The following is a 24,483-nucleotide window of genomic DNA, read 5'->3' as shown; positions in this document are numbered from 1 at the left end:
AACAAATCTCGTCTCCACTCTCTCCTTCCCACCCATCACCATCCTGAAACCTTCTTCGCCGACGCTAGAGACGAACTCGTCGAAGCTCTCAAGGATCCTGTCGTGGATGAGGGCCTCTTGGGCCGCTGAGAACGCCAGCATTCTTCAATCGAGGTCGCAGGTTTGTGGGTTGTGTCGTGGGTTTGTGATCCTTTTCTCTACTCTAACCGATCTGCCGTTGATTTGTGATTTGTGATGTGGGTTTGTGTTTTGTGGTGTTTGTAGTTATGGTTGTGAGTTGGATTGTTTTTGTTTATAGCGGAGGTGATGTAGTGTGGATTACTTACTGGATCATTGGGATAATTCGATGGCATAAGGTAGGGGAGTTAGGCTGATAAGGAGTGGCAGAGTGGGTTAATGCTATGAGCGTGGTTGATGGTGGAGCGTGGGTCGACAGTGATGGCTGATTGAAGCGTGGGTTAGCGGCGATAGATTTGTGCTGGCTAGGCTCATGCAGATCGGCATGGTGGAAGAGAGACGCAGATGGAGAGAGAGTGAGGAGAGAGACAAGAAGAAGAAATGAGTAAAATAATCAAAAGTAGTGTGAATGCACAAATAAAATAAAAAAATTACCTTTCAGCTATTTATGGCTATGCACTGTAACTGTGGAGCCAAAAAATATAGATTTGGCTCCACCATTGTAGGGCACATTTTGGTCTTTGGTGGTGCTAAAATAGCAATATAGCTATTTAGCACTACTAATGTGGATGCTCTAAAGGAAACATCAACTTTCCTGCTACCAGTGTGGATGCTCTAAGGTTCATCTTCTATTTTAGATTCACTTCAAGCTGTCATTATTTATTCAAACCTGGGGAAAGAGGAAAATTAAGAATCATCAACATATACTAAACTCAGCATAATAGGCTTTTAAGTTAAATCCCAAATTAGTTGGGGTTGGCCTCAAGAATCCCTCGCCGCCATTTTGATCTATATATGACCATCTTATTCATTCAATTGTAGCCACATAGACCATGTATGACATTGCATACATATAGAGAGTAGTGTTATCGTAGGAAGCTTCCAACAAAATCCCCCAAAAATAGTTAAATAACTTAAGGCTCTCTTCCATCCCCATTCTATTATTGTATATTAAGTTGTTAAACAGAATGTCTTGCCAACACAGGGTGGGGTGTATTGCATCTTATCATGTTCAGCTGACACTTAGATCAGTTGATACAATTGATAATACATGTCTGCGTATGACAAAATCACAAAAAGCTAGAGAACTTCATAAATTGCTAAACATCGCACTTTAAAATTGCTAAGCATCACACTATTAGAGAAGATGAAATACAAGAAACCACATGGTGGAAGCTACCTAATAGATACCCATGGGTAGAACTCACCCTTGAAAATCAGCTTGCAAGGGAAGGGTGCCCAAGAGCTACACATTGTTAAGTTTATATTTAATCAATGTGAGATTCTAGAATCATAGCACTATCCAATAGAACTGTGCGTGTTCAGCATTTTTTTGTGCTTGTATATCACACACATGCACACTAATGCATCTCCCAGACTACTTACGTGTGATATGCATTTCAAATTATTTTTTTAACACTAAAATAAAATTTTTACTTATAAAAAGAAAATGGGGCGAGGCCCAAGTTCACTACGCCTATGGGACACTTGACAAAAATTTATATTTTCAAAAAAAAAAGTGATAAAAGATAAAATAAACATGTCAACAAAGATTAAATAAAAAAAATTATAGGTAATAAGACTTCTATTGAAAGAACTAAACATCGTGTTCACGATGGTGAACACTCTGAACAAGCAACAAAGATACAAAATATCCAGAGAAAACTGTTTAGTTACCAGGGACTTGAGAGATTCAACTCTGTTTAGTTAACAGTTCAATGTCAACCCCAACTTCAGCAATTTTGGCGTCTTTAGAGGCCTTTGCCTCTTTGGCAATGTCCTCAACATCAAGGTCCAAGGCAATTTTTCTCACAAGACCATCAAGCATCTGTATTATGAAACACAGCAATTAAATTACTAATTAAGCCAATTGGCCAATTCAATGGTAAAATACTATACAAAAACATATTTGATACCAAAAATTTATTTCAGTGCAGTAAGTCTATGCTTCAGTTAAGTTTGTTGAGTTTTTCTCACTAACTTCCAAACCCTTACCCACTTCGTGCTTAACATCACATCCAGCTTAATGAACCCATGACATCATATACAATATTATATACTGCTTTACACTTCCTCTTGCATGCATATGAAACTTTGCTCAGGGCAATGAGTTTTTGTGTTTCCAATAAAAGGTGTTATATTTCCCAGATCTCACAACATATTAGTGTGCACCATTGAGCATCCTTGTTTCAAGCATGACCCCAATATTTCACCAACAAATATGAGATGAAGAAAAGAGAAAAATAAATAAATAAAAAATCTTGGCCTGCTCCTTCAGTGATTACATTTTATCTAACATGATGGTTAGGCTAGGACAGAAGATTTTTATAAAGCAGTGAGTGACCATCGATGGCCTATTTTTGCAAATTTTTTCACAATTGTTTTAGCATTCACAAAAAGAATTATGAAGTGCCAGCACAGAACTTTGGTTTCAATGTACAGCTCAAGCTTTATCTAGCACACTCAAAATTACAAGTTTGACCATCTTCAAGTGAGAAATATCAAATCATTTTCCCTCTGGACCAATCAATTCATATATAAAGAATATCTGTATTCCAAAAATGAAAGCATACTTTTTAAAAGTCTAAAAATTATATGGCCAAATCTCCAGTGAATTGACCTACTATTCAGCAGAAACATAAATAGATTAATCAACAGATACAAGCGAACAAGGCCAAAATAAAAAGATACCAGAGATCCAATGGCAACTAAAACACGGAATTTCGAATCAACTTCTAGATTTTCCTCTTCCACAATCTGTTAAAAGAAAAGGAAAAAAAAAAAGTACTATGATGCATGAATATGAAGATTGACATTTCTTGAGAACATCAAGAAACAATGTAATCCATCTAAAACAAAAGGCTAAGCATTTGGCTGGTAATGTAATCAAAACATACCACAAGAGCTGCTGAAAGAACTTGAGATTGACCTTCTTGATCCTTCTTTTCAATTAAAAGCACAGCGTAACTGTCAAGCTCACCAGAGAACTAAAAGTTAGGCAACTTAACTAACAAGGTAGTTTAAAAATGACACACAAAAAGTTTATATATATATATATATATATATAATTACTCTTAGTATAAAAATATATGCCTAACTTCTACCTTTCTTTACTCTTTGAATGACTATAATATATAGCTATATAATAACTAATAGTCGAAATATTTGACTTTTTGTTGTCCTTACCTCATTGCACCATGTGGCTACATAAATTAATGTCACGTCTACCATTAAAAAAAGTAGAACAATGTATCTTTTCGGTGGTGACTTATTTAGTTTCAGTGGGTAACTACTTATTATTGTTTATATCCGCTGATTATGTTGTGTTTTCTTCTTTCCGTTTTTTCGTTTTCTGTTTTTTTTTCCCTGCTGCAAGAACAAACTCAGCGAATGTTGTGAACCAAAAACAGAGTGTCCTTGATGCTACTGCTATTGGTAATTCTTTTCTTCACAAACATTAGTTGGTCTTGCTTACTCTTGCATTAGTTGGTCTAACTCTTTCAACCCACACCGTTTCAGTGGGTAACTACTTACAGTGAAGATTGTGGAGAAAAAACAGAGTAACCTAGCACAGTTTGTGGAGAAAAAGCAGAGTAACCCACAAAATCCCTACGGTGACCTTCCACTAGTTTAGTAGAAATATTGTTTTTCCATTGTATGTTTTGATTTATACAACTTTAGTCAATTTTCTAAATTACGCCATGTTTGCTTTGGCGATAGAAAAAAACAATGTTTACAGACTCCGATTTTGATGTTCTTAGTGTCCATGAAAGATTTCACAAGATAATTTCCATAGGTTCCAGCCTTGCATCATTAGGAGTACTGTGCTGAAAGTTATCGGTCTAAATTAAATTTTATATTGTACTCATATCTGTAATGCATTAAAGATATAATACAAATGGCTGTTCCTAGGCAGATCAAATGAACATGAATGGATTTGGGTGAACATGGGTTATAATTTGGGTGAACAAACCTCTTCTTCTCTTTTTATTTTTTTATTTTTTATATTTTATTTTTATAAAAAAAATATCTTTGTTCTGTGATTTTGGATAAAACTCAGTAACTTCATCAACTTTTGATTTCATGAAAGTATCTGTGTGTAAGCAATTAGCATTGTGGGTTTAAAGATTTTGTCTTGGTTCATTGTTATTGAAATCTTTGTGTTTGTCCTCTATGTGTTTGTTTAAATTCCCCAGTGAATAGTTTGATTTAGATTAACTTTTTTCTCTTCTCTCTGAATCTTGGGTTTTCCTTTTTCAGATTTTAGGACTCAATTTCTGAATAAAATTTTGTTATTGAAATTTAATCTTCTCTACTTATGCAACACAGTAAATTCTCTCTAACCTCCACTACCAATTGAGTTTGGTCTTGTGCTATATTATTACTTTACTTTTTGTTTTCATTGCTGCATTTGAATTTGGAACATGATATAATCAAGGAGAATAAAGTTGTAATGGGGTTGAAATAAGTTGTATATATTTTTTAATCTGTATATGCATGGTATTTAGAGGTTGAGTTGCATTGCCTTATTGTGTGTTTGCTCTTCTTGCATATACGGTAGTTGGCAAAGAACATTTTTTTTTTTTTTTTAAGTTGCAAAAGAACTTGGTTCAAACAAAACATTTTTATATTCTAAAAGTGACAAACTTCTGCTTTCATGGATTTTTAAAAGATAAAATTTAGTTATATTTGCATTTGTGTTCTTAGTTTGATGTATTGATTTTGCATGGTCTGCTTTACTGAACACAAAGACATTCGTTGGATCCTTTTGGTTGGACTTCGGATATAGCTCTGAACAGAACCACAGTATTGCCTCCAGGTTTCTAAGGCCCACATGGCAAAACAATATTGAACCTTTCAATACTAGAAGAATTCAATGAATATCATATATTTAACTGTTAAGTTGATATAATAATAATAATAATAATATATAGTTTAATAAATGTTTGAAACGTATAGCTGTTAGCAAATGTTTTAGCTACATGATTTTATTTTACGAATTCAATTTTAGTGTTGTAATAAAATAAACCAAAATTAAATTTTATATTGTACTCAATATCTTTCCCGTGCATTGCACGGGTTAGCAACTATCTATATAATCACTAATAGCCGAAACGTTTGACTTTTTGTTGACCTTACCTCATTGCACCATGTGGCTACATAAATTAATGCCACGTCTACCATTAAAAAAGTAGAACAATGTATCTTTTCAGTGGTGACTTATTTAGTTTCAGTGGGTAACTACTTATTTGTTTATATACGCTGATTATGTTGTGTTTTCTTCTTTTCGTTTTTTCGTTTTCTGTTTTTTTTTTTCCCCGCTGCAAGAACAAACTCAGCGAACGTTGTGAACCAAAAACAGAGTGTCCTTGATGCTACTGCTACTGGTAATTCTTTTCTTCACAAACATTAGTTGGTCTTGCTTACTCTTGCATTAGTTGGTCTAACTCTTTCAAACCCACACCGTTTCATTGGGTAGTTATTTATAGTGAAGATTGTGGAGAAAAAACAGAGTAACCCAGCATAGGTTGTGGAGAAAAAACAGAGTAACCCACAAAATCGCTACGGTAACCTTCCACTAATTTGGTAGAAATATTGGTTTTCCATTGTATGTTTTGATTTATACAACTTTAGTAAATTTTCTAAATTACGCTATGTTTGCTTTGGCGATAGAAAAAAACAATGTTTCCAGACTCCGATTTTGATGTTCTTAATGTCCGTTTTTCTGTTCTCTATGAATGTTGGGTTTTCCTTTTTCAGATTTTAGGACTCAATTTACATTCGGTGGTCATATAGATTTTGATGTTGGATTACATAGTAACGTTGGGTTACTATCTTTTGTTTGCTTTTTGTTTTCTTCTCTCCATTTTTCTGTTTTTTTTTTTCCGCTGTGACAACAGACCCAGTGAAGGTTCTTCACAAATATTAGTTGCTCTTGCTTATTCTTGCATTAGTTGCTCTAACTCTTTCAAACCCATATTGTTGACATTTCGTTTTCTGTTTTGTGTTTTGTTTTTTCCCTCTGTTAGAAGGAACCCAGCAAAGGTTGTGGAGAAAAAAAACAGAGTAGCCCAGCAAAATCATTACGGTAACTGATTTATTCTTTTCTAATATTATTACTTTTTCAAACAACAACTTTAGACAACCTTACAATGCAACAGTAAAACGAATATAGTAAATAGAATATGTTTGTTTTGGCGATTTAAAAACAAATGTTAGACATGTTGATGAGAAATATAAAAACCATGGAAGAAGGTTTTTGGCATTACAGGAACTGTTCAATTTGTCAACAGATTGTATATTTCTGTTTTATTTTTTTTCCTTAATAATAAGGAATGTTAATAGCTAAGACATTGAAATTTTGTGCATACCATTTGTTTGATAAAATGCCTTACTCTTGGCTTACTTACTCTTACTTACCGTATTTAATATAGGATTCATTTATGACAGTGCTGATTTGTAATGATGATATAGGATTCAATAGATTTTTTTTAAAAAAAAAATCAAAGTAACCTTAGTATTATTATTACAATAAGAAGCTACGAACATGTGGCTTCTAATATATTAAACGTAGCATAAACACGCTATGATTATTAAAAAAGAATAATCATGAATTTCTTCACTATTAGCACAAAAACTTTTATTCCTCCATCTCATATATTAAATGTAGCATAGCATATAGGTTCAAAAATCAAAAGAGATTTACAAAAACAATCACAACAGAAAACTAGAACACCAAGAAATAAGTTTTTCTTTAATTATAAAACTCAATCACATATTATACAATGGTAGAACTTTGTTTCTAAGGTATTTAATTTAATGCTTGGTAAATGAGTTTCTTTTGGAACATGTGGCTCCTCCTGCCACTGGTTTGAAGCCATATCATATCTGTAATGCATTAAAAATGGAAAGCAAATGGCTGTTTCTAAGCAGATCAAATAAACATGAATGGGTTTGGGTGAACATGGCTTATGAACCTAACTGATAGTTTAAATTTTAAAATTAAAAAGTTATAATAAAACTTATTTTGCAGGTCCTTTCATTTTTGGATAAAGAGCTGCATACTTTTTGAGGGAAAGAGCTACATAGTTAACTGTGTCAAGTACAGGTTTGTTAACAATTGCTCTATTTTTTAAAAAAAGTTTATGTTGCATTTCTTTTCTACATATTCATAATAATTATTAATGTTATCTTCAACAAAAATTTACAGCATAAAAATGCTAATTAACAATAGATACATGCTTGAAAGAATATTCCCCTTTTTAACGTCTATTTGCTATCTTTTATTTATACAATAATAGTTAAGATTTGATCTTCTATAAATACTATGTTTTTTATTATATCAGTATGGAGTCCACTTTATTTTCAAGAGCGAGAAGAAAACTGATTCTATCACAGAAACGAAACAGAAATGTACCTACCAAATTTACAAATTCTTCATTAAAGGGAAGTCCTTCAGATGTTTCAGTAACTAGAAGAATGCTGTTAAATAAAAAAAGAAATGTTTCTGATGGTGTATCCAGTTCCTTATCTTGTGGTGATGCTTTACAAGGAGATGTTTCAATAGAAAGAGACTCAATTTCTTGGAATGTATTGTCGCACACTACTATTCATGAAACGCAATCATTGCATTCTGGAAGCAATGATGAAACATTTGTAAGAAGAACTCGACGGAGACAATATAAGCCTGAAGCTGAAAATACAAACTCATTAGTGAATATATTAGGAAGAACTATTGTGAATGAAGATGGGAGTGTTACCACCAATATAACTGAGCAACAATTGCCTTTGCTAGAAGGTAGCATTCTATCTGCTGCAGCTGAAGGTATATTAAGAATTCTATTATATTAAATAGAAATTTTGCTTTGAAGAATTCGTTTTTGATTTTGTTTACATCTTAGACCTGGAACGGACAAATGATAGTGAAAGCTCAACAATGAATATTACAGTTGCTGAACATGATTTTTGTGATGACTCTGATAGAGAAGCAAATAATCTTTCAACCTTTGACCCTAGACGAAAACATCGTAAGTATTACAATTTTTAGTCCTCAATACCAACCTTAAATATTAGGTTCCCAAAAAATGATCCTTCAATTTTTTTGTAGGAAAATTTATGGACGCAATGAATTTAGGACCTCCAACACAAGTATGTGAACACTGTGGAGCTCAACTTTGGTATGAGGAGAGAACAATTAAATCTAGAAAGCCTAAGAAGCCTAAATTCAGTTTATGTTGTTCAGAAGGCAGAATTGAACTTACATTTTTGAAGGATCCTCCACCTTTTCTTAAAAGATTGCTCAGCATAAGCAATGATCAGAGATCAAATAAATTTCGAGTGGGGATAAGAATCTATAATTCTCTCTTCGCTTTCACTTCTTTGGGAGGTAATATAGATCGTTCAGTGAATAATGGTACTGCTCCATATGTTTTCCGTCTAAATGGCCAAAATCATCATAGAATTGGATCTCTTATTCCTGTTGATGGCCAAAAGACACAATTTGCACAGCTTTATATTTATGATACTAAGAATGAGATAGCAAACAGAATTGATGCCGTTACATCTGTTGATCATAGAAAAGATGTGGATATAGATATTGTCATTGGATTATTGAATATGTTAGACAATTGCAATCAATTGGTCAAGTACTTCAGGATGGCTAGGGATAGATTCAATGAGTCTGATCTGCATGATGTAAGGATACGTCTTATTGGAAGTCGCAATTATGATTCTAGACAATATAACTTACCTGATAGTACTGAAGTTGCTGCTATTATTGTTGGAGATTTAAATACTGAAAATTGTGAAAGGGATATTATTGTTGAAAACCAGAGTTCAGGATTGCAGCGTATATATGGAAGTCATCCGAGCTATATGGCTTTACAATATCCATTGCTTTTTCCTTACGGTGAGGATGGGTATAGATCTGATATACCTTATAAGAATTTTGATGGAACAAGATCTAAAAAAAAAAAGAATCAATAACAATGAGGGAATATTATGCTTTTAGACTTCAACAAAGATCTCATGAAGGTAACACATTATTGCTTGGTGGAAGGCTTTTTCAACAATTCATAGTCGATGCCTATACTTCCATTGAAGAGGAAAGATTACAATGGGTAAGGCAAAACCAATTGAAATTAAGATCTGAACTATATGGTGGGCTTAAAGATGCTGTGCTTCGTGGTGATACAAATCCAAAAACAGTTGGAAAGCGGATCATCTTACCTTCCTCTTTTACTGGAAGCCCAAGATACATGGCTCAGAATTATCAAGATGCAATGGCTATATGTAGAAGGGTAGGATATCCAGATCTGTTTATGACATTTACTTGCAATCCAAAATGGTCTGAAATCACACAGTGCTTGGAATTTATAGAAGGCCAAAATGTTGGGGACCGACCAGATATTGTAACAAGGGTTTTTAAAATAAAGTTGGATGAATTATTACATGATTTGAGGCATGAATCTCATTTTGGAAGAGTCATTGCAGTAGTATACACAATCGAATTTCAGAAAAGAGGTCTTCCGCATGCACATATTCTCCTTTTCTTGGATCCAAAAGATAAGTGCCCAAGCCCAGCAGACATTGACAGTATTATTACAGCAGAAATACCAGATCCACATAAAGATCCAATTGCTTATGAAGATGTAAAACAGTTTATGATGCATGGGCCATGTGGATATGCAAACCCAAGATCACCTTGTATGGCTAATGACAAATGTACAAAACATTTTCCAAAAAAATTTTATGAAGAGACAACTATCGATGAAGAAGGTTTCCCCGTTTATAGAAGAAGAAATGATGGGAAGACAATAGTAAAAAATGGAATTACTTTGGATAATCGGTATGTTGTGCCATATAATGTAGACTTACTGGTAAAGTACCAGTCACATTTGAATGTGGAATGGTGCAATAGATCTCGATCGATTAAATATTTATTTAAATACATAAATAAGGGACCAGATAGAGTCACAATTGTTTTACAAGAAAATCTGCCAGGTACTGATAATGACGAACAACAACCAAGCATTGTTGTTGATGAGACCAAAGCATATTTGGATTGTAGGTATATTTCAGCTTCTGAAGCATGTTGGAGAATATTTGAATTTCCGATTCAGTTTCGAAATCCACCAGTTGAAAGATTAAACTTTCATTTAGAAAATGAAAATCCCATTATATATCCAGAAAATGCAAATTTGAACAACATTTTACAAAGGCCAGGAATCAAAGACACAAAATTTACTGAATGGATGAAAACTAATGAAGCTTTTGAAGATGCTCGTGAGTTAACTTATGCTGAATTTCCTACAAAATGGGTATGGCATCAAAATGTTAAGCAATGGAAACGAAGAAAAGGTAGAAAATGTATTGGAAGAGTATATAATGCTCACCCTTCAAGTGGAGATCGATTTTACTTGAGAATGTTGCTTAACATTGTCAAAGGCCCAAAAAACTTTAAAGAGATAATGACTGTAAAAAATATTACTTATCCTACTTACAAAGATGCATGTTATGCACTTGGGCTTCTAGATGATGATAAAGAGTGGCATGAATGCATAAATGAAGCTGCACATTGGGCCAGTGGCAAACAGTTACGCCAACTATTTGTTACCATACTCATGTTTTGTGAAGTATCTGATCCTTTAATTTTATGGGATTCTAATTGGAAAATTCTTACGGAAGATATACTTAATAGACAAAGACATATCTCCCATTTCCATGATTTGATATTATCTGATAGTCAATTGAAAAATTATGGCTTGTATGAAATTGATCAAATCCTCCAACAATATGGGAAATCTTTGAAAGACTATCCTCAAATGCCTCAGCCAGATGTAAATATTCTTATTCATAAAAGAAATAGACTTATTGAAGAAGAAATGTCATATAATATAGGAAGTTTGCAAAGAGAACATGAGATCTTGATATCTGGCCTCAACAATGAACAAAGAAATATCTATAATTCTATAATGGAAGCTGTTTTTTCTGAAAGTGGGGGCATGTTTTTTGTCTATGGTCATGGTGGAACGGGAAAAACATACCTTTATAGAACAATTTTGGCTGCTGTAAGATCAAAAGGAAAAATTGCTCTAGCAGTTGCTTCTTCAGGTATTGCTGCTCTTTTACTTCCTGGTGGCCGGATAGCACATTCACGATTCCACATTCCGATTAATGTTAATGATGAGTCAACCTGTGAAATAAAGCAAAAAACACAGACAGCAGAACTTCTTTTGAAAACAAGTATAATACTTTGGGATGAGGCACCAATGGCAAATAGAAATTGCTTTGAAGCTGTTAATCGCAGCCTTCAAGATATACTGCAGATTGAAGATCCAATGAATTTAGAAAAACCTTTTGGTGGCAAAGTTGTGGTTTTAGGTGGTGATTTTCGGCAAATACTTCCAGTTGTGAAAAAGGGAAGACGTGAAGATATTGTCCAATCTACAATTTGTCAGTCACACTTATGGAATTATTGTCATGTGTTTAAACTACAACAAAATATGAGACTTTTGCAGAACAATATGAGTGAAATAGAAGGATTATCTGTACAAGATTTTAGTGAATGGATTTTAAAAATAGGTAATGGTGATTTGGGAGAAGGTGATGGTGACAATAACATTACAATTCCTCATGATCTAATCATCCAACCTACACAAAATCCACTGGAAGATATTATTAATAGCACATACCCTGATTTGAATGCTCAATACATGGATGCAAGTTACATTGAAGAAAGGGCAATTCTTGGCCCTACAAATGAAGTTGTAGAGGAATTAAATGACTACATAATCTCATCAGTAAATGGAGTAGAACATGAATATTTGAGTTCAGATTCTATTTGCAAGGCTTCTTTGAATGTTCCTGATCAAGACATTTTATACCCTATTGAGTTTTTAAACAGCTTAAGATTTCCTGGATTGCCAAATCATAAGTTGACATTAAAAGTAGGCTTGCCTATTATGTTGCTTAGAAACTTGAACCAGAATGAAGGGCTTTGTAATGGAACAAGGTTGATTATTACAAAGTTGGCTACATGGGTTATAGAAGCAAAAATTATTACTGGCACTAATATAGGCAACTGCGTGTTCATTTCGAGGATAACATTATCTCCAACTGATTCGAAATGGCCTTTTGTTCTAAACAGGAGACAATTCCCAATTTCTGTGTGTTTTGCAATGACAATAAATAAAAGCCAAGGACAGTCATTGAAACATGTGGGAGTTTATTTGCCTAAACCAGTTTTCAGTCATGGACAATTATATGTTGCAGTTTCTAGAGTAACAAGCAGAAATGGGTTGAAGTTCCGCATAATTAATGATGAAACTGATCAAAGTTGTGAAACAAAAAACATTGTGTACAAGGAGGTTTTCACCAAACTTATTTAAGTTGTTGGTCATATAAGGTAAAATAAATTTATATGTTAAAATGTCATATATACATCTGTACAACTCTTCCATTTTAGTTCTTATTAATGTGTTTGACTTTATTTATTTACTATTATTCTACCTGGTTACTGCTAAAGAAATGAAACTACTATAAATTAAATGTTTGATTACCATCGAAATGCCATCACTTTATTTTACTAATTATCATATTGAATGATGTATGCAGCCAAAGGTCAAAAACTTAAAGATGATGGAGTTCAGTTTTCTTAATTAGCTTTCAAACAAGAGTGACAAGTACAAAATCAAAATTAGAGTATCAAGGATGTGGGATGCTGTAAATAGAAACAATCAAGAAATTATCAGTTCAGATATGATTCTTATTGATGAACAGGTTTGTATAAGTTTTTTAAAAAAACACAGCAAAACGTTTCTTATACATTATATATATTATTCACTTTATATACATTCAACTAACATCTTTTGCTTGCAGAATAATGCAATACATTCTACCATTCATAAGAATATTTCAAAAAAACTCAAACCTTTTCTGAAAGAAGGGCAGCTGTATGCATTATCAAACTTTGAAGTTGGTAATTGCAATGAATTCTATAGGCCAATTCAAAATGAGCAAAAGATCATATTCTTGCCAACAACCAACATTCAAGAATTAACAGAAACTGAAGTCAATATACCTCATCATAAATTTGAATTTGTTGACTACAACACCATCGTTCAACGACTTAACAACCATGTCCAGCTATCAGGTATTAAATTGACTAAATATAAATTTTGCATTCTATTATTGTTAGAAAATCTTACATTATATTGTTGTTATATAAAGTAAATTATATCATTATCATAAATGAAAATAACTAACATTAGAATTTTTATGATGCATAGATATTATTGCAAAAGTGGTTGCTATCGGTCCAATTGAACATCCTATCATTAAAGGATCAAAAGTTGCAATGAGAAACATAACTGTGATGACTATACAGTACGTTTTAATTCTTACAAGTTCCAATACATTGAATATATATAATATAAATTTACATTAATAACAATATTTGAACAGAGGAAATAAAATAAAGCTTACCCTTTGGGGACCAGTTGCAAATGAAATTGATGATAACCTCTTCAAAAGGAATCCGGGACCTTTTATTATAGTTGCTACATGTCTAATTGTGAAAACTTTTAAAGGTCAGTACATTGTTTCTTTCATTTGCATATTTATAACTACATTAATAAATTATATGTGCATTTTAAAAAATTCCTCCATATAAATGTAGGGGAATATAACTTATCATCTACAAGCGGAACAAAAATTTATATAAATTTGGAGATTCCAGAGACTTCTGCGTTTATGGATCAGTAAGTAATCTATATCTTTTTAGCAATATATGTTATATAATATTTTACAGTATACGCAAGCTTATACTAACTTCTTTATGTTACAATCATAGGGACGTGAAAAATGATCATCTTATAGAAGAGCTGCCAAGACAATTTAAGCCACAAAGAACAATTGAAGAAGAGATGAATAATAGCAGAAGAACCATAATTGAAATACTAAACATGGTCTGGAACTCTGAAAATAAGGTAAGGGAAAAGGTCTTCAAAAGAAAAATCCTAAAATGAAATTGTCAATGGCATGTTAAATTTTACAAATAAATCATTCAATAAATTTGAAATTCCAGGAGACTATCTTCACCTGCCATGGAAAGATTACAAAAATTGAAACAGCTTTTGGTTGGTACTTTATGTCATGCGAAACATGTCGTAGAAAGGTTAAACCAAGAGGTGAACATTTGTGGTGTGATCGTTGTAACAAACTGGCAGGCTTCCCAATCCCAAGGTATGTATAATATAAAAGTATAACTATATATATATATAAAGAAAAGTGAAAAAAAAAATTAATTAAAATTATATCTACCATGCCTTCTTTCAGGTATAGAATTGAACTGAAAGTTGAAGATGACACAGGATTGACAACATTCATTTTATTTGATTCTATGGCTGAAAAATTACTCCATATATCAGCAAAAGAACTTATAAATAAATGTTCACAGGTGAGAATTTGAAATTCACAAATAGTACTTAATATATTCTTTACTATAATTGATCTTACAATTTATGTCCTACTATTTCTACAAGGTACCTGAAGAGTTTGACATGCCTATGCAAATAGCAAACCTTATTGGGAAAACATTTGTCTTCCAATTGGAACTCAATGATTATAACCTCAAACAAGGATGGGAGATCTACACAGTAAAGAAAGTTTTTGATCCTGTTATGCAGATTGACAATTCAGTTAAACTTGATCAAATAACTGATGTGAGTACTTTTATATTAAATTTAAATAAAAAAATTAGATATTTTTAATGTTACTTATTCATATCGGAATAAAATTTACACTATAGTCTTTTAACAGTATTATATGAGCGATGCTACAAATGATTCTGACAACAACTTACCAAGTGAAAAAGATGCTAATCCTACAAATGATGCAAGTCATGTACAGCTCACACCTATTGCAGATCGACAAAAGAGGAAAAGGAAACAAAAACTCCTTTAATATGTTGAAACTTATGTTACAAATTATTTCAACTTTTCTTACAATAATGCAATCACCATTAGGAAGGTGTTCTGCTATCTGTTGGGAATAGATAAATGACCTTACAAAATAGTTAACGAAGGAATAGGTGATGTTAAATATTCTGAGAAATTGATGTTAATGGTTTTGTCTACATGTGTATTGGTTATATTTGATGGATGCATGTTATCCACCTGTTGTATTGGTTATATTTGATGGATGCATGTTATCCACCTGTTGTATTGGTCTTACTTGATGTATAAATGATGGTCCACCTGTTGTTTTCTCATATTTTTGCCAATTTACTGGTTTTGCATGATTGTCCACCTGTTGTATTGGTTTCAATTGATTCATGCATGATAGTCCACCTGTTGATTTCTCATGATAGTCTACGTGTTGTTCTTACTGACTAATGTTTCTTTCAACTTTCTTTGCCTATTGCTTTTACTTTTCATCAAAGAAGAGACTTTTACCTTTTGTTAAAAGTGTGGAAATGTGCCCTGACCCACGTGAACCCTTTTTTTTTTATTTAATTATTTATTTATTTTAAGTAATTTTTATTATTCATCCAAAAAAAAAAATCATCAAAAGTATAATCTATGTATTTTCTTTTATTTATGAATTATGCTAGGACCACATAAATCAGCAAAATTTTGTGTCACATGGTGAGTTATGATTGGTAAAAGTATGTTCTCACATGGCCCATTGACACATCTTTGCCAATTATAACTCGTCATGTGGCAAGTTGTAGTACAAAATTGTGTCCATTTATGTGGTCCTAGCACAATTCTAAAGGTTAAACATATATGTAAATTATCATTTTAAATATTTGCAACAAATTATATAGATTTTGAATAATGAATATAAAAAATTAGAGGTAAACCGAAATCGTACACCAGTATTAAATGGTATCGAAATATTTCGTTTTTTTTATCAAACTGAAATGGCCACGGATGGTATTGACTTCATTCTGCTATACTATGCAGCATATCTATTAAAAACGCACTATAATAGACTATATAATAATATATTTAATTTTTATATTTAATATGTTTGCACAAAAAAATTACTATAACCCTATATATAGTAATTTTAATGTGTTTATAATACGTAATATTAGAAAAGTAAGTCGTATGCCTATCATGCACCTTTCATATATAATTCAACCTTACAGCGGGTATATTCAGCAAAAAAAAAAAAAAAAGGTTCAAAAATCAAAACAGATTTACTAAAACTCAATTACATGTTATATATTTTCTAAATTTTCTTTACTTATAATGAATGATGATATATTCATCATGTTTGTATGTGTTGAGACAATGTTGACACTTTTAGATGGTTCTTGGACTTAAAAAATCATTATTTTTCATTTCAAATGTCTAAAACGTATAGCTGTTAGCAAATGTTTTAGATACATGATTTTCTTTTACAAATTCAATTTTGGTGTTGTAGTAAAATAAACCAAGATTAAATTTTATATTATACTCAATAATTTTCCCGTGCATCGCACGGGTTAGCGACTAGTATATATATAAAACCGAAGCCCCTGCTACCTCTACAATTTTCCACGACACTTTTTTTTTTATTCTTTTAGATGTTTTATTATATTAGAATTTATCCATTTAATCCCCCCACACACCTCCCCAATCAGCTTTCACGTCACCTCTCTTTTTTTCTTTTTTTTTCTATCTTTTTTTTTTAATTCTTCTTAACTATATATATATATATATATTATCAAATTAGAACCCTAATCCAAGTTACAACTCCCTCTTCAGCCTTCACGTCTAAACCCCACAACCTCTCTGTTTTGTAATATACGCCAAAACTCGATCCTCCTGCCGCCGCCGCCACCATGGATCACTGCCACTACATCGATTTCTCTTTGCCTCTCCATCATCGCTCAATCCAGCCCATCATGTTTTATTTTGAGGTAATTAAAACATGTTTTTTACTCTCCTTTAATTTCTATATATTGCTCTCTCTCTCTCTCTCCGCTTCAATTGTTCATGAAATTTTGTTAGTTTGTGGTTGTGGGTTGCTCTGGATTTAAGTTTTTTTGTTTTTGTTTTTATGGAATTTTGTTGGTTTATGGTTGTGGGTTGCTCTGGATTTAAGTTTTTTCTTTTTTTTTTCTTTGCAGATTTCCACGTTTTCTTCTTCTTACTTTGTTGTCAAATCTATGGCAAAGAAGAATCACGAAATTTTTGTAATTAGATTTTCTTTTTCCCTTTTTTTTTTGTGCAATTTTTATTGGATTTTTGGTTTCTTGGGATTCTTCTATTTGGTTTTAATTCTGGGTTTGTTTTAGTTGATATATAGTGTTTTTCTCATCTTCATTTTACATTGGTTTGGATTTTCTTTTTCCCTTTTTTTGGTTATGCAATTTTTATTGGATTTTTGTTTCCTAGGATTCTTCTATTTGATTTCAATTTTGGGTTTGTTTTGGTTTGATATATATTTTTACTGTCGTATTCATTTACATTGGTTTTCCCTTTTTATAAATTATTATAATCTTTGGATCTTATTATATGATAGCCTATGGAATGTTATGTTGAGCTGCCACTATTTTGGATTTTGTGAGAATTTTTTTTGAAGGTTGGGGTTGGTTAGTATTGTTGTTTATATTGATGCTGGTGTTGCTGCAACATGGTACTCTCTTTTCTTTTTAAAATTCTCTCTTTTCATTAAGTTTTTTTTTTTCTTACATGTACACAAGCCGTTTGATAAAATTTGTAAGTGATTTTTTGTTGTTGTTGTTCTGGAAGTCTTTATACATGGAGAGTGGTAAGGAGGAAGATAAGTAGGGAATGTGATGATGTGTTGTTGATTTAATCAAGGTGAGATGTATTTGTTGGCCTTATTTTCTCAATGTCATTTTTTGTGTGATAAAACATGACTGTCATTTTTTTTATGCTTTTTCAATTGAACCAGGATGGAGTTTTTTTTCTCCAACTTAAATGAATGATTGGGTTTTATGTACTGCACCTATTCTTTGAACTTGCTTTCAAGTTTCACATGATTATATTCTTTAAGAAAACATGTACATACTCCAAATTAAAAGGTAGACTCTAACTATTTGTATTAAAAATTTGTTGTTTTTTTCCTCTTAGAATATACTTTTAAATCCTTTATGAGATTTTGTGTTACCAATATTTGCTATAGTTCAATTTGTTGTATAATTTATAGTGGTGGAACTACTGAGTGTGTATTTTGGTTTCTACAATGAAAATGGTTGGTTTGAGATCTCTAAATGTGACAAGAATTATTTGTGAAGTTGTGAAATTTTGTTTAAAGGTGGGGAGCAAAATTTTGTGTTGGGCAGGAAACATAGGCAACCACAAAATTTTAGAGGATGGTTAGAGATGATCACCCGGAATGGAAGTGGTGGCTGGATGGTATGGATGATATAATATATTAAGTAAATGTTTTGAGTTGTTGTGAGAGTGAATATTATTTTTTCACTTTAACATTAGAGAAATCGTTGCATCAATAATAAAATTTATATATTATTTTTATTAATATATTTCATTCTATTTTTCTCCTCAAAATTTTGATAGAGATGGTAGTAGCTTCAAAGCACACACAAGTAATTTATTCATATTATTTTTTTCCTATAAAGTTTTATTCTCTCATCATCACCATTATCTACTCATCAATATATTTTAGCGTACCAATTAATGAATTTCCAATAGGTTTAATTCTTTTTCTTGGTGATAGGTTTCAAATTTGCTACATAGAACGTTTGGTCTTTGTTTTCCTTTTTGTTCTTGAAAAGATATAATAATTTCATCGTTAGATGATAGTTGGAAATATTTACAAATTTTCAATTAGTCCAGAAATTTGATTTTCTAGGTTCCAGGGATGAAGGAGATCAAGATTTCAAAGGCCAATTTGATGTAAGCCGTGGCTTTTGTGATGGGTGGAATTCAGGAAGCCTGCAATGATATTTAAATCTTTCAACGGTATCATATACATAATACCAAGTTTTGTATTTTTATATTCCCAGTATGTGATATATTGTTTTAACCAATCCAGTTGATTGTATTTTTATACTCCCAGTATTTGATAATTGTTTTAACCAATCCAGTTGATTGTATTAGTTGCGGTGGAGGTTGGCTATTATGGTCAAATCGAAACCAAAAGGCATGTGGATGAAACTTTGAAGTTAGTAGTTGATTTGGTGCAAACAACCTATACACTTGATGTGGAATATATGGAAGCTTAGAGAAATAATCAGTCTAGATAGCCTGTTGAAGGGTGTACATGGGCCGCCTCTATAGATTTGGGGCTTCAAGTAGTAGAGATAGAGTGTGAATTTAATAGTCCGGTAGATGAAGTAAAGTCAGTAGGACCTACCAATTTGAGCATTGGCCACATCCTTAATGACGTTAGACTACTTGGTAGTTGGTTCTTCTATTAGGAATATATTTTTCTCTTGTGGCTTTCTTTGAACAAACGGACCAACAAAGAAGATAGCATTTGAAGCAAAGAACTGGCTAGGTTTGCTAGACAATGATGTATTGGATGGAGGAGCATCCTCCATGTATTAAGACTCTACTAAACAGTATTGTACCTGCTCGTTGAAAAAAAAAAAAAACCCAAATGTATTTGTAGCATTTTTCAATGGAATTTCTTGCTTCCTTTCGGCATTTTTACTATAGTGATACTCCAAAAAATTTTAAATCAAAATTTTTTTTTCTATTAAAAGTTGTGCTATTACCCCAATCCATTAAAAATCACTACTCATGTTTTAGTTTTTAAGTTGTAATATCTATTGGACAATATAGTATTTTGTGTTTAAATGCATTAATATTGTTCTTTTTTTAAAACCAAAAAATTGTCATATTTGAATGATATCTTGAATAATCACTAACTATATATAGTATATTATTAATGTCATCTCTTATTTATAAGCATTTCATTTAATTATATAAGTTATTCCAACTAAAATAAAATGAAATGAAGATTTGAAATAAAATTTTAAACTACCATAAATAAATATTTGATATAAACTAAAATTAATAAAATTCTCTTTTTAAAATATTATTTTCAATAGTTTTCCCGTGCATCGCACGGGTTAGCGACTAGTTAATAACTAATAGCCGAAGTGTTTGACTTTTTGTTGACCGCTCCTTATTGCGCCATGTGGTTACATAAATTTATGCCACATGCCTACATTTAAAAACCTAATGGTTGTATCTTTTCATTTGGTGGATTAAACAAACCGTTTCAATACAATTTTACTACCGTTACTATATCTTTTAACTCTCTTTTTGCGCATTTACATTCACTTCTTATTTCTCCCAGTTTTTTTCCTGCCAGACGAGTACAGAAATAAGAAAACAACATTATTGGCGCTATATTCCCTTGATGAAAAGGTTAGAAACTAATTTGGTCAACCGTGATTGAGAAATTGCTCTAAGTATTGATCATGATGTTATACTATTCTTTTTTTTTTTTTTTTTTTTTTTTGAGAAGATGGTGTTATACTATTCGGTTACATACTTTTTGCCTTACTTTGTGTGCCAAAGTTACACAACATATATATTGTTATTTGTGTAACGTTTGACTCAGTAAAATGAGTTTAAATTCACATTTTTTTTGGCTTAATGGCTTTGATTATTTATTTAAGCATATTTGGTTATTGGAGTTATTGTTTTGTATTTCCTCATCTCCATTCAAATTTTAACATTTGGGTTTGAATCGGGTAGTTGCTAATGGAGATTCGGTTTAAAGCAGTATTACGGGTTGTTTTAATCTTTTCTTATGGCCATAATATAGAGTGAGATTGTATTATAATTTATGAAATGGCCATGACTTCGACACTATAATCAAGAAGTAGATACCTCTTTATACTGATACTTTAATTGTTGGCCATTGTAAAAAATTGAATCCTGCGCATTTGCTTTATTTTAATATTTTGCTCAAAGAATGGTATTGTGTATTGTTATTGGTTGAAACGTTGTCTTCAATATTAATATATACCCTATTAACTATTCTGTGTTGTTGGCAGTTTTATCAATTTTATTACTTGTGTTCTAATTTGTATAAGATTTTATTACCATGCTTGGAATGGCCAGACTTTGGTGGTAAAATCAAGGCATAACGGCAGTTAAAATCAAACATGTGGCATTTAATGTGTGTTTGGCATATTTGCACTTCACAATTTATTCTTCTTATCATTTCATCATTGAATACTGTAATAAAAATATTTTTATGTTTTAGTTGAAATTTATTTTAAGTTTGAATTAGATTTTCCCACCATATTAATTTATAGTTTATATATAACTGGTTCTTAGTCCAATTATATTTTTTGGCTTTTTATGTGCAATAGTGTATGGGCACAAAATTCTCCCCATGACACAACCAAATTTATTGGGTTCTACAAATAGCAATTTTGAAAAAAGTCCACAAGTTTCTTGTGTTTCTAAAAATGATGAAAAAGAAGAAGTTGAGAAAAAATTATCAAATGAATATGAACTACTATTCATACCGAAATGTTTATGACTCTTCAATATGCACATTTTCATTCAGTATGCATATTTTCAGTCAATAGACACATTTTTATCCAATAGACACATTTTCATTCAATAGACACATTTTCATTCAATTTGCACATTTTTATTTAATAGGCATATTTTCATTAAATACTCACCTTTAATATATATCTAATATAAAGAGTTATGACCTTCCAATAGACACTGAAAGTTCAAATATGTGTATAAACACCCTTGAAAGTTTAGACCCCCAATTTACAAATTAACCAATTCAAGTTTTATGTCAAACAACTAGTGTGCGGAAAATGAACACAAGCTATAATATAGAATTGGATAAACTATCTAAGTCAAATTAAAATCACAACCCACAGCAGATAATAAAAGGCAAAGATAAAAGGGAAGGAAGATGCAAACACAAAAACAACACGCGATGTGTTATTGAAGAGGAAACCGAAGCCCTCGACGTAAAACCTCTTCGCCACCCCCCAAGCGGTAAACAATCCACTAGAAAATATAGTTGGGATACATGGATAGCAATAGACCCTCCAAGCCTAATCTACCTAGTGCACCTAAGCCTCTAAGCTTCTTGCTCCAACAAGGTTGCGCCGAACCTTTTTCTTTTCTAGCTTCCCGGATTCCGCTACTAGACCATAGCATCAACCAATGTAGATTAGTTCCTTCCTAACTGCTTCCCAGAGCACCAAACAGCCCTATCACAGTGATGAATATGGTGAGAACAAGGTTTTGGTAAAATGCCTTTCAAGGATTTGACAATGGAGAGGAAGAGAGTTGAGGAATTTAAAGAGATTCTAATGTATAGATTGTAGGTAAATCAATCTTGTTTTTCTCTAAGGTTTCTCTCTCAAAATTCTCTCTGGGAGCTCTCTTTCATTTGTGGGAATAAGGGGTATTTATACTGAGGTGAGAGGAGAATGTGAAATGTCAGGTTTTTCAAAACAGGGGTGGCTCACGGCTTGGCCTCACGACTTGACTGAGTCGCGAGATCCAGTCACGAGATAACCATATGGCCAGTTGTCCTGTTTTGTCATGTAGTTTCCAGCTAGCATGACTGTTCACCTTCTGGCATGCTTGGCATGTGTGCTGCGTTTGGCAGCTTGCAGCCGTGAGCCACCAGTGAGATCAAGCCGCGAGTCTCTATTTTCTTGCACACTCTTGAGCAATCAACACTCCATCTCACTCACTACCCTTACAACAAAACCCACCTAAATACAAGGTTACTAAGTGCTAAAATACAAGCAAATTTGATACGGAATAAAGCCAATAAAATGGTTGATTAAATTCAACCTTACAATCTCCCCCTTTGGCTATTCTGTGACAAAACCCTAAAATAGACTCTAGACTTAACATGTGAGTTGGGAACAATTGAGCAAAACTCACTCACACCTAACTCTAGAAGCTGTGAAGCACTTGAATCATAAGAACATGAAACTCATGAAACACAACAATACACCATGATCATTGTATGCAGAAAAGCATGAAATGCATATGAAACAGGCTTGAAGTGATCAAGCAAAGATGAAGAGAAGAACCAACTCTTGGCTTGATCAAACAGGTAACCACTACAAGGTAGTGATCACAGTGCTCATTCACACTTTGAATGAACACTTGAACATACAAGTTAACAAGAACAAAACAAGTTACTTGTATGCTCAACACTCAACCAATGCATAATATACTAAGTATATACATCTACGAACAATCCTACAAGGGCACAAGAGTGACAGTACTTAAAACAAAATGCAAGACATTTAGATAGAAGTATTGATTAGAACAAAACATAAAAGGCTGCATTAAGCATGGTACAAACCATAAAACCTACAAATATGCATAAAACATAACCCTAAAAGCTTACAAAAGCAACATGGGTACAAACATAATATAACAACTTAATATAACAACTTAGATTGAAGAAGAATGTAGAAACACTCCCCCTTAGGTAATATCCTCCCCCTCTGATCAGGCTATCAGTCCCCCTTTCTGTCATGGAATAGGCTATACATTCTCTTCTAGCCTTCACTAAATCTGATCCAATTGAGTTTGAAGTGAGGTAAACTTCATATCCTATCGAGTGCTATGATGGTGTAGAGTAGATGTGAGTCCAGACATCTTTGTATTCAACTCATGTATAGAGGATACAATGTGATCAAGTTTTTCATCAAGGGAGAGAGTGCTGAAATGAGAGCCACTGTGAGATGTGGAAGTTTCCAGTTTGGTTCTCTTCCGGCTATGTCCAATGCTTGCGTTGAGTGTACGCATGTTGATTGGACTCAGTTTTGAGTGAGGAGATTCATCTATCATTGGATAAATTCCTTTGAGCTTCAAGATCCTTGAAATGAGACAGTAAAAGGGAATACATGTTTGAGACTCAGTTCGTAGAACCGTTTTGTGCAGAACATGAAAGATATGAGCACAGATGTCAATTTCTACATTAGAGATTAAGTCATGAAGAAACAAAGCACGTCCGAGGTTCATATATCCAGTGCTTGATAAAGGGTACAAATTGTGAAACATCACAATTGTAAGCACTCTCAGTTTTGGAGGAAGAGAGGAAACACTGACGGAGTTTCCATTGGATGAGAATTCCAAGTCTTGTCCAAGACCCACCTTAAGAAGTTCCTCATCAAGACAAAGATCATCATAAACCGGTGAGTGTCGAAGCATTGGTCGGTTGATGTGAAGGATCTCTGCCAAATATGCAGGAGAGACTGAAAAACTCCTTTTCCTAACCCAGAACTTAAGTTCATCTTCTTCCACAATTGCGTTGGCATAAAATTCCTTTACCAAATCTTCATACGCATCATCCAGA

The 24,483-nt window shown here is 32.6% G+C and overlaps 2 protein-coding genes and 1 long non-coding RNA gene across 3 annotated transcripts; all 3 read left to right on the top strand.

Annotated features, from left to right (window-relative positions):
• Positions 1–8,832: 8,832 nt before the first annotated feature.
• Positions 8,833–12,566, top strand: LOC115966880. The gene is made up of 2 exons (XM_031086024.1): positions 8,833–9,085; positions 9,211–12,566. The coding sequence occupies exons 1-2, from the start codon at positions 8,833–8,835 to the stop codon at positions 12,564–12,566; spliced, it is 3,609 nt and encodes a 1,202-aa protein (XP_030941884.1).
• Positions 12,567–12,888: 322 nt separating this feature from the next.
• LOC115966879 (replication protein A 70 kDa DNA-binding subunit A-like) lies at positions 12,889–15,230 on the top strand. Its single transcript, XM_031086023.1, has 10 exons — positions 12,889–12,957; positions 13,057–13,330; positions 13,467–13,563; positions 13,642–13,766; positions 13,856–13,937; positions 14,030–14,165; positions 14,264–14,421; positions 14,515–14,635; positions 14,721–14,900; positions 14,998–15,230. The coding sequence occupies exons 1-10, from the start codon at positions 12,889–12,891 to the stop codon at positions 15,139–15,141; spliced, it is 1,386 nt and encodes a 461-aa protein (XP_030941883.1). The 3' UTR covers positions 15,142–15,230.
• A 1,706-nt stretch (positions 15,231–16,936) lies between these two features.
• Positions 16,937–19,241, top strand: LOC115967690. Its single transcript, XR_004086516.1, has 2 exons — positions 16,937–17,089; positions 19,012–19,241. It is a non-coding gene; the product is annotated as an uncharacterized LOC115967690 (long non-coding RNA).
• The last annotated feature ends 5,242 nt before the right edge of the window (positions 19,242–24,483 follow it).

The sequence above is a fragment of the Quercus lobata genome, chromosome 11 (assembly GCF_001633185.2).
Source record: "Quercus lobata isolate SW786 chromosome 11, ValleyOak3.0 Primary Assembly, whole genome shotgun sequence".
In the NCBI taxonomy this organism is placed as follows: Eukaryota; Viridiplantae; Streptophyta; class Magnoliopsida; order Fagales; family Fagaceae; genus Quercus; species Quercus lobata.
Note: the sequence above shows the minus strand (reverse complement) of the source record. Positions and strands in the feature narration are given on the sequence as shown.

Excerpts from the sequence above, each read along its gene's own strand:
- LOC115966879 (XM_031086023.1), top strand. The coding sequence starts at position 12,889 with ATGTGGGATGCTGTAAATAGAAACAATCAAGAAATTATCAGTTCAGAT. Across the intron at positions 14,422-14,514 it reads GCAGGCTTCCCAATCCCAAG|GTATAGAATTGAACTGAAAG; the intron begins GTATGTATAATA and ends GCCTTCTTTCAG. Across the intron at positions 14,901-14,997 it reads AACTTGATCAAATAACTGAT|TATTATATGAGCGATGCTAC; the intron begins GTGAGTACTTTT and ends GTCTTTTAACAG.
- LOC115966880 (XM_031086024.1), top strand. The coding sequence starts at position 8,833 with ATGGCTAGGGATAGATTCAATGAGTCTGATCTGCATGATGTAAGGATA. Across the intron at positions 9,086-9,210 it reads TCCATTGCTTTTTCCTTACG|GTAACACATTATTGCTTGGT; the intron begins GTGAGGATGGGT and ends GATCTCATGAAG.